Source organism: Aphis gossypii, chromosome 1 (genome assembly GCF_020184175.1).
Source record: "Aphis gossypii isolate Hap1 chromosome 1, ASM2018417v2, whole genome shotgun sequence".
Lineage (NCBI taxonomy): Eukaryota > Metazoa > Arthropoda > Insecta > Hemiptera > Aphididae > Aphis > Aphis gossypii.
In genome coordinates, this window is record NC_065530.1 from 3,987,651 (window position 1) to 3,999,237 (window position 11,587).

Below are 11,587 nucleotides of genomic sequence, written 5' to 3' on the forward strand. Positions count from 1 at the left end.
TTAAAAGAGAAAAAACGTACGATATCACGAATTTGTAATATTAAATAATTACGGACGACTAATTACGGCTTTGTTTATCACCATAGAAACGAATAAAATTAAATAAAAAAGATCCTCTCGTCCACCCAGAATCGTTTTTTATCGAATGCAATCATTGCATTCAAATCGAATACCTAGAGTAAAATTACACTATCCCTGTCTGAGAGAACCGAAGGGACGAACACCGAAATGCACTGACCTACTTTTATTTATTTATTTATTTATTTGTATATTTTAGAACAATTGATAAATAATAGAACTCTGTGATTGATGTTGATTTTAGGGATTTTATGAATTGTTAAATAGTTGCCTTAAATATTATCATACGAAAAACAATTAAATACCAAAATTTCATTGTGCTTCGACGGTGTATTTCTAATATTATCGATTACCGGTTTCATTTCAATTAAATATATCAGCAAATGGTCTAGTGATCTTTACACTTTATACTCGCTTATCATGATGCCGTTATTTTATTCAGGTAGATTATAAAAAAGTTAGGTAAATTCTTAATTACGATTTTCATCATAATATAATTTCACACATACTATGTAGTAAATTATTATATTTATATATTATTACTAATAATACAAACTATATAAATGTAGGTTGTATTATTATTATAGCAGCAATAATAATTATTACTATTAATTAGTATATATTAATGTATTACTACAGCTTGCAATAAATATAGTTTTCCGACAAACTGAATCTCAAAACATTATTTTTATCTAAGTCATGATGGCTAAAGTTACACGTTTGGCAAGCATGTGCTATCGCATTCCAAAAAGTTCATATTATTATTATATACTATATTATCATTTGGCGCCCGAGTGATTGACCCTGGCCCGAAACTTTTCTGGTCTTGAGCGGATATAGCAATAGATACTCAATAAACTAACACTATTCAATAATTATCACGTTTACACTGAATGTTTAAACACGTATATTTTTATAGTACGTATAATATTAATATAATTCATCATAACAAATCCTAAAACACTTTCGTGCGTTCACCCACTGTTTAGTCACAAAGGAAACGGTCTATATTCTAGCATCTAACTACAGCCTGCATGTTGCATGTATCAGACAATACGTAACTAGCATAAAAATGAATAAGACGATGAGATAATATTATAACAACCTGAGGTATACTATAACCTGTGTATTTCGATTAACATTAAATAATAACATTAACTAAAATGTTTATATTTTTCATAAAAATTAATGAAATACTTTGATAAATTAAATTGGTTTTATTTATAATTTATGAAATTATTGTTATTTTAAAAAAAATATGTTAAATCTAATTAGTCAATTATATAACATTACATACTCTCATACTTTTACCTACTATAGTTTATAACATTAATCTGTACATGATTAAGTGGGTGAAATGAATAGTTAGGAGGTAAAGGGGCAACTATTTAATTTCATAACAAATAGGTAGGTACCTGCGCAATTTATTGTAAACGATAACAGGCGATTTTAATTATACTTTATTATAATAATAGTATAATACACAACCGTGTTATCTCGTAAGCCAAACGTATATTATGTACAGATAAAAACATTAGTTCAAGATTAATTATTATCAGTGGTTACTGATTAGTGGGCAAGGTTTGAGGAGGTTTAGACAACATGATGTTAACCGTCGATTACAGAAACTGTAAGGAAAACGCATTTCTTATTTATCTACCGTTATTTAACCGATTGTTGTTTGGGGATGTATTTTTTCTGTTGTTGTTTTTATTTTAACGCAATACGTGATTGTTATACACTAAACTCGTATTTAAGCACTACCTCTTTTTTCTTGTGCCTATATATATGTATATACAAAATATAAATCTGTAAAATGTATCACGTAATCATTATCTTTAAGGTCAGACGATGACCTCCCGTATAGCAGACTGCTGCGGTTAAGTTTATTTATTTACATTTATAGAAATAAAAATAATAAATGAAGCTATAAAAAAATATGAAAATATTAATAGATATCTACTATAAACTTTTATTTTAAAATTTAAAACTGTTATACTATTTCTTTTCATATTTTATTTTATTATGATAATCTACAAACTATTTTTACTGACGAAAGAGTGACTTACTTTTTATAAAAACATTTATTCATATTAACAATTTTACCTATGTTTAAAAACGTAGTTGAATTATAAATACCTAGGTCAAAATAATATATAATACGCTGGTTGTCAATAATGTTAACAATCGACGAGTAATGCATAAGTTTAATAATAAATTAACTTACAATAATTTTTATTTTATATAATTAACTATTAAGTATAAATTGTTCAGTTAAGATGCATATATTTATTAATTATTCTGTAACTAATTGTATTTTAACAACAAATATTTACTTCTTATAATTTGTAATTAGATAATAATTTGGTTTGTAGTATTTTTAAATAATATGTTAGGTATTAATTGTAGAAATAGATTTAAAATACCTATTTTTTAAAAGTTTCAATACTATAAAATAATATGTATGTATTATAATGGTTATAATAATTATTAACTATTAAGTACCTATATTTAATAATTGCACCAAATAAAATAAAACTGTATAAGTATATTTTTAAACAATAATTATTATTATAATAATTATGCAGGTAGCTGTTATAAACAACTATTATAATGAAACTAGAGTTTTCACCTACATAATCGTTCGAAAAGTTGAACAAACCTTAATTTTATATTACGGTGTTTTTATGTAACAACATTATACTTATATTATACTAAGGTGTTAATATTTTGATTGTAATATTATTATGTCAAAATAAATACTTAGGCGGCCTATAAGCAAAAATAAGAAATTATGTTTGTCTGATATATTCTTCTCCCCTCAGTATTGTGGTGATTAACTGCATTGCATTGACGTGATGTTAAACTATTTAAAAATATAAGATATTATTTGTGTTATGTATAGTGTATAGTGTATACTATATAACAAACTATAGAATTATTTATTTTTGTAAGTATTTTTAATATAAAAACGTATATAATATAATTAATTAAATTAATTAAATTAATTATATTATATAAGATTTTATATTAAAAATACTTACAAAAATAAATAATTCTATAGTTTGTTTATTATTATTATACATAATATATAATAATTTACTATTTTAATTTCAATTTGTTATAAACTTATAACACACCTTTAATATTACTCGAAAAAGTAAAAAATGTTTTTATAATTGGTTAGGGTAACAGATAACAATTCTTAAGAAAAACTAATTTACTAATTTATTGTATTACATACGATGTCATATTAAATAGTTATTTTTACAAATACTCATAAACTATATTTTGGAAATACAGCTGAGACTTAAGATTTTGTGAGTATTAACCAATATTTACGTACCTTCTAACGATTTCTATTAGGTGTGTAAATGTATGTAAGTACATAATTGACATTAATTGTATATTTTATTAGTATATTATCATATTATATTCTACCAATTAAAAGAAGAAAACCATTAAATTGTCTATTGATTCATATGGTACTTGTATAAAAAAAATGCTGATACACTTATCTATTTTGTTATGAATATTAAGTATAAAAATAAAATGGAAACAAATAAGTTATGGACAAAATTTTAAGATAATATACAATCTATAGCTTTCAAGTAGTTAACAGCGATAAAATAAATGGTCAAACTGCATTTATGTGCACGCATCAATTATTTACGTTGTCTTTCTATCAAACATAAAGGCGACTAACTTATATTTTTTGTTGCATGAACAGTAATAAAACAGTAAAAATTATTATGTAAAACAATGTACCACACACCAAGATATACGTATACGCGCTATTGAGTTTTTCGTAATATATCTAATATCTCCCGATAAACAATATTATAGTACGAGAAACAGGAAATAATCAGAACGCATGCTCGACAATACTCAGATGACAATGACATAAAATTTTTGGCAACCAGACAAGCACCGCCACTGGTATATGGTTAATAAATATAGCATAGCTATTAGTTATATACGAACGGCCGTAGTTATGTGTACGCAAAATCATTCATGAATACTATATAATATTCTGAAAAGTAAAGTCACTGCCGGAAATACATCTTCAGTGTTTATATTTAAATCTTGGATCACCACGACGTTGTATTATTATTATACATATTATCGTCATCGCATCATTGTATGGTGTAACTGTGTAAGCATATGCATTGGCGAAAATAGGTAAATGAAGGAGCTAGAATGTTTAAAAATGTTAAACAATTAGGAAAATAATTTAATTACTTGTTATTACTATAATAACTAGTTATATTAATAAATAACAATAAAGGTATTTTGTGAAGAAAAAAATAACATAATACGATGTTTTCATTAGTTCAGCAGCTCGGTTTATTCTACATATTTCTAAATGTGTTCAACTAATATAATCAGTAAATCGTTTTGCAGATATGATTATACTGATTGTTTTTTCTCCTACGTAAATTCTCAAAAGTGAAAAAAAATTATATGTTTACTCTAAAAAATCGTGATTTATTAAAAATATTTTTGCAATCTATTTTATTTACTTCAAGTATCACTTAAAATACCTACTAACATATTATTATTAAGTTGCAAACATAACATAACTGGTAACATAAAATTTGAACACATTGTTTTGAATAATCAGTGTTATATAAGATTGACGGTGACGATCAATATAATATTGTTATGCAATATTGCCATAGATAATTTTGATATGAATAGATAAACTGTAGCGAAATTTAAATAGGTATACATAGTTTCAAGACAATATGGTTAAATTTAAGAGGAATTATTGTCAATTTCGGCTGTTGCATCATGGGTAATCGTCCAAGGTACATCAATATACTATAATAATAAACTAAAATATACTATAATAACCCAATTATAATAATATTTGCTACACCCCTAACGTTTGGTTATTGTTGGCTATAGTATGGAATTTATGTATCATATTTAATATGTAGTATCAGAGCACGTTGCAACATCAATAGGTAGTTATGAAACAAAAGAAAAAAAATCCTTTAAAACATTCGACTTATAAAATTAACTGCATGATATTTTTTATGCCTTTGATTCGAATAATGAACATTATATGTACTATAATATTATATTATATTATTGTTTAAAAATTAAAAATTCAATTTCGAACATGAATGAAGAGTATATCTTTGAAACATACGCGATTAAATAGCTTTCATGTTTTATGTATCGTGATTATTTTGACTGGTACTCGATTACAAGAATGTATCCAATGGTCAGTGGTGACTAATAGGATTAATCCCTTGACACAACTTCTAAATTTTCCTATAGAGAAACTCATACCGTCAATATTCTGCAGTGACTTAATATTCAAACGAAAATAAATTATTACGCTAAAATGATAAAATACATGAATAGTAATTTTATAGTTAAACGATTAGATAATTCACTTTGGATCCGTATCTGTAACTATTCTTGTATCGGTCACTGGCATCATTTCATTTTTTCATTTTTCTATTTTTTTTTTTTAATAATTTGCATAAAATAAACACATCATGAATCCAGTTTAGAATTTATCAAATTTTCTGACTGAATAATTTAAGAAACGGGCAAAATAGCAACAATATTGGATTTTAAAATTTTAATTACGCGATTGTGCTTTAACGTTATGTGGTCTAAATAACGCCACTGTGTGAGACGATGTAAGTTCTTAATTTTTATTTTTATTCTTACCATTTTCACGCTTTTTGACGAATACTATTTAATTTTATCATTATTATTGAACCATATAGATGTATTATTATTAAGTGCATATAATAGTATATATCTCAGTAGTATCACCATACCGTTTAAAAAATCATTGTAAGCATTTGTCGTAATACCGGTTTCCAACCATAGTCATAGTTGGGTTACCAGTACAACTACATCATAATAATATTATAATTTTATAATTAAGGTTTACTTGTCGGCCTAGAGCAATGTTTTTTAAATTATTGAAATGTGTGTTGTACACATCGTGATTTTATAATACGATCAATGTAAACGCTTGGTTTTTTCCATTATCGCCAAATCAAACTGTTTATTTTTTTTTTTTTTTTGTGAAATGTGACGCGAATAATGCTCGTAGTATAATATATTATTATAATAATACACCAGTCATTAAAATGTATACTACACAATAGTTGCAGTCATAGGTCGTAATTTCATAAATAATGTCATACAAAACGATGCGTACTAAAAAAATATATAAAACAAACACCTAACGTCTGATATAATATAATAGTCGACTGGAGTGTTTTGCTGAAATCCCACATATTATAATATTATACTACGCATTGGAGATTCAATTTTTTTTTTTATACGAATACCGTTGTGTCACCAGATAATCAATCGCTCTTAATTTTTTTATATTCACGTATTGTAATTCGTGGATGTTGTGTTTTTATATTTCTATGTTTATTATTTATTATAGCCGGGTGTTTTTTTTCTTTCTATAGTAAATATTATAGTACGCATGATACCTACCCCTCTAGTTAACCCTCTCCAATATTCTTTTAAATATATATTATAACAAATCATCTTACCGCCTTTATAATTCTATTAGCACATTTCATAAGTATGTTACGACAGTACTCAATAGTTATAATATTAAAAGTGAATTATATTATAGTATCGGACAGGTTTCTGAATTCGCAGTATCGTTTGATTTCAACCATCCGTTTGTTATTTCGACAAACTTCGTCAATTAACCTATAATATAGGTACCTACAAAATTACCAGTCTTGCTGTAGCAGCCACGCATAGCTCAAGGTGATTTTGGCCTGTCCTTGCAGGCTTTACGCGTTATAAATAGTAACGTTTTATGCCAAGAAAACGAATAAAACGCCGTTTTTATTCACGGCCACTAAAATATTTGTAGGTACCTAAGAGAATATTAAAGGTAAAAGTAGACGATATGTAAACACATATTAATAATATTAGTATAAGATATTATCCTATCATAGTTACTTAAAAGGTTTTTGTATTCGATTGCTATATTAAAAATGAAGAGAGTCAAGCTTTATTTGAGGTTTGGTTTCTCTACGCAGATTTATCTCTAAGAAAATATAAATTAAGCAAGCATTATTATTATAATTTATTAAATATATATTATGTTTCAGTTTTACATCTAGTGTCATTGTAATTTGTAATGAAAAAGAGTTATCATTATCCGACGATTCTACGAAGACTGAAAATATTTTCTGTTAAGTAGTTGTTGTATATAAAATACATTATACAGCCCCCTAAATATATATTAAAGATAAATAAGTGAATAAGAATATTATAATTAAGATGAAAACTAAAATCTAAAATATAATTTTAATATTTTAAAGAATTGAAAACACATTAGAAAACGGCACCAGACTTCTAAATACAAATGCATTTAAACGTTTTTATTGTTAACCTGTATAATGGAATACACATATTTACGAGGAATTGACATTATACTTTGTATTTTGTGACAAATTATTTTTTATGACAAAGCTTTTATTATTGTTATTACTTATTCTGATAATTTTGAGTGATTTTTGTACAATTGATTCAATAGAAAATAGAAAATATTTTAATAAATTATATTATTCCGTTTGCTAAATTTTTATATCGATAAGACGATAATCATAAAAAATTACATTTGACCAATTTCGAATTTGTTTTATTTGGATGTAATCTACCGACTATACTGTTTATAATTTCAGTCACAAGCATTATATGTAACGATTTGTAGATGTGGGTTAGGGTAGGTAAGTAGGTTATACGTGTTTACAAGTCGTCATATTATATAGCCTCGGAGTGTAATGTATTTTCGATGAGAACGCCGATCATATGGTACTTACAAACTTATTGTTTATAAATTATTCAGCATAAATATTATACATATTTGAAAAGGTATAAAAAATATTATTAAATATTTAAATGTATAATTTCGTTTTGGAAAACCCATCAGATTACAACAACGTAAATTCTAATACGTGAGGTAATAATTTGTCCTTATATTATTTATGCAAGAAGACGCCATTCGCTTTTAAAATTTTAATTAAAACAAATCAGTGAATCAGTTTCACATCATACTACAAAATACTCGAATTGAAACATTCAAAAATGATTCCCTGGTGTTTCAATAATATCTATTTTCTACAACAAAATAATTTTGAAATTATGTGTACCTAAGTGAAGACGCAAATGTGCATAATAAATAATTGTTTCAAAATTTTTCTTTGATAAGAAAAACATTATTTTTCGATTAATTTGAAATGTATTTTTGTTTACGAACAAATAACCATGTTTTTCTAAAACTGAACATACCTGAAGCAGTTAATCTGTTAAAAATGTATCGCTGGAACATATATTTTAGTAGATCTTTATAATATTATTTAATCAAACATATTATTTCTATTCGATACGATATGTAAAAAATATGTATACGTTTATTCCGTGAGAAAATTTACTGTAGAGAATTTTTAGGAAAAAGTTTTTTTAGTTGTATGCAAAGTATTCATGTAAAATGTAAAATAATATATTAAATAATTTGAATTTAATTGGAAAATAATTATCCATTTCTGTCAAATAATGGTTTATTAAATATTTAAAATACTACTGGTATTTTTACTTAATAGTTTTATCGGAAAATATAAGTGTTTTTTGTCGAATCATTATCTTAATATTATACAATATCAATATCATATAATATTATATTTATATTGTTAGTAATTTTATTACGTATACAGTATAATATTATGATTGTAATGCTAAGTAATTCATATTTATTTATTAGATTAAAAATTGCGAACAACACACCTGTATGTCAGAATTTATAGTTCATTAAACCAAGTATTACTATTACGGCGGTGTATAATTTGTTTATCTTGTTTTGTATGTGTTTCTGACCACTAAATCTAATAAACGACTTATTCTCACAAATTTATTTATACTTAATCTGTACATAATTCCCACATCTTAACTAACATGATATAAACAAGAAATTTAGCATTTTTTTTTTTTTTGTAACAACAAATCGACAAGTACGAAGTACTATACCTATATTATGGGATGTATGAAAAAACAACTCGATCAAAATCAAGTCATACGTATAATGTTTAATACTAAATACGAATAATGTACAATATAGCAATATAATTTTTATATTTAAAAATTCAAAAATATAATATACGTTTATATAATTTTGAAATGAATCTTATAATACATTTACAGAATTCATCAGATAGTACCTATACATAAATTAGTTAAAATATATTTTCTTGTATAATAGGTATGTAAATATTTTCTTGTATACCTAATAGGTATGTATTGGTAATATAAGTATGTTATCATTCTACTTCTAGTTCATTATTACTGAAATAATTAGGTAATTTTCTTATTCTATTTTCACAAGTATAGTCCTACATAAAAACAAGGAATAGAATATTTTGTGAAAATGATCAATTATGATATAAACTATATAAAATAATAACATCGTAAAATTCTAGCACGGACATATGTTTGTTTACATAAAAAAAACTAGTTTAGGTCGTTGTTATTTTCATTATTATCATGAATTGTAAAATAAAATAAACATTATCAAAAGAAAAAAATAATACATTACAAAAAAATTGAAATTTGTGATATATATTATATAAATATAAAAAAAAATAAATAAAAATTTTATAAATTAATTAAAAAAATGAAATGACCAATAGAATACTCGGATTTATCGAATTATACTATGATCTATATTATAATATTTCAAGTAACGTTCTAAAATACTTAAAATATTGTTTACCCACCATTACCGTTGACGATACTTATAATTTTATTAAAAATCCGTACTTGACTCTTATCGATAATGAATGTATATAGTAAAAAAAATAAATACAGTTGATCTTTAATACTTGATGTTTGAGATAACAGTAAAAAATATATATTTATAGAGTGCGTTGTGCGTGACATATTTACTCACAACTCACACGCGAGTAAATAATATTTCAACAGTTTAATAATTCGTTCAATACATTATTATTAAAAAAAATAAAATCTGTTATGTACCTACTACTTATTAAATAATATTATAAGTATGCATAGTGTTATATTTAAGAATATAATATCAAAGTGATCAGTTGTGGATAGAGAAATTTAAGGACTAAATTTTCTAAGAAAAAAATACCATTATAATTTTAGTGTATAAAAATCGTAGATTATAACTAACATAATATTAGAGATAAGATTTGATAACAATTTTTTTATACACTTATTTTAATTTATGAACTATTTATTACACGAGTAAAAATATATTGCATACAATTTATAAGGAGGGGAGCTAAAACTCATTAGTTTGAGATTGAAAGTGAGAAATTTATCTATTTGGTATTTAATTTTTTTTTTAATAAAATCTCTTCTGTGCCGCGAAGTCGTACTACGTACGGTAGTTTCCCGAATAATCTCTTATCAAGGATTTATATTTTTAAGGATTTCCTCTATTGACCAAAGTAGGATATTTATATATGATAGGTAGGTACTCTATTATAAGGATCTTCAATCTAATGGCTAAACTAATTAATATTTTGAAAATAATATACTAGATTTCATTAGTTTCAATTTATTAATTTATAACTAAAAATTTTTAAAAATAATTGGTCCGCAAAGCCAAAGCATATTTAGATTTAGTCCACCGTATAACAAAATTGGAAACTCATGCTCTAAAAGATAATACTTGATCATTTTTAAGATTAACAAGTTTATTTACAGTACATAATATATGTTATTGAATTTTCCGATTACTATAGCGTGTTGCAAACATAGACACGTTAAACGTATGCAATTGAATTTCACCTAACGGATACGTCCGAATAATGGACATTTTTTTTAGCAAACTAATAACTTAACCCTCTGATTAGTGGACACAATCAAATATTAGCAACCGAGAGTGTTCGGTATTTAAGTGTTTTACTGTACATGATCCCGTTATCGCGTTCTTCGATGGTCGAATGTAATAAACTGTATGTCTATCATAAACTACTATCTAATTATTAACATACCGAGTTCCACCAAGAGCCATCCATGATGCCGTCGTCGATCCAGCAAGTAGATCACAATTGGTCAAATTTCCCGTTTTCACGATCAGATGTTACGACGACGGGTTGAATACGGCGAGACGACTTTCTGCCGAGCGATTCGAAAGATCGAGTGAAGCTTATATATCGGTGGAGTCTTGTAGAATTCAACGAACGACTATTATTTTTTTTTAAGTTTGATACTAAATCGAATTTAGATTGTATAAATTATTTGTGGTGGTTATAACAGTGGATGTTAGCACGATAATTGCTATAGCTGTGTTTATTGTAGTTTTAGATTCGGATATTAGACGGCCCGCGGTTTAAATTTTTATAATTGTTTTAATATGATTATTCGTTTAAGAGTTTTGGGATTTTTTTCTCGGATAACGTCCTTATTCGAACAGAAGTCGTTAAACCGCGGTATACCGCGCGCGCGTCCGTGAACGAATAATTATGAGTCGCGT

The 11,587-nt window shown here is 25.5% G+C and overlaps 1 protein-coding gene across 1 annotated transcript in view; it reads right to left on the reverse strand.

Annotated features, from left to right (window-relative positions):
- The window catches only part of LOC114128482 (high affinity cationic amino acid transporter 1), a 28,694-nt gene extending 17,107 nt beyond the window's left edge, over positions 1-11,587 (reverse strand). Inside the window, exon 1 of the mRNA XM_050210082.1 lies at positions 11,106-11,587. Within this exon, the coding sequence (XP_050066039.1) occupies positions 11,106-11,129 (24 nt within the window). The 5' untranslated portion in view covers positions 11,130-11,587. The remainder of the gene's footprint in view (positions 1-11,105) is intronic.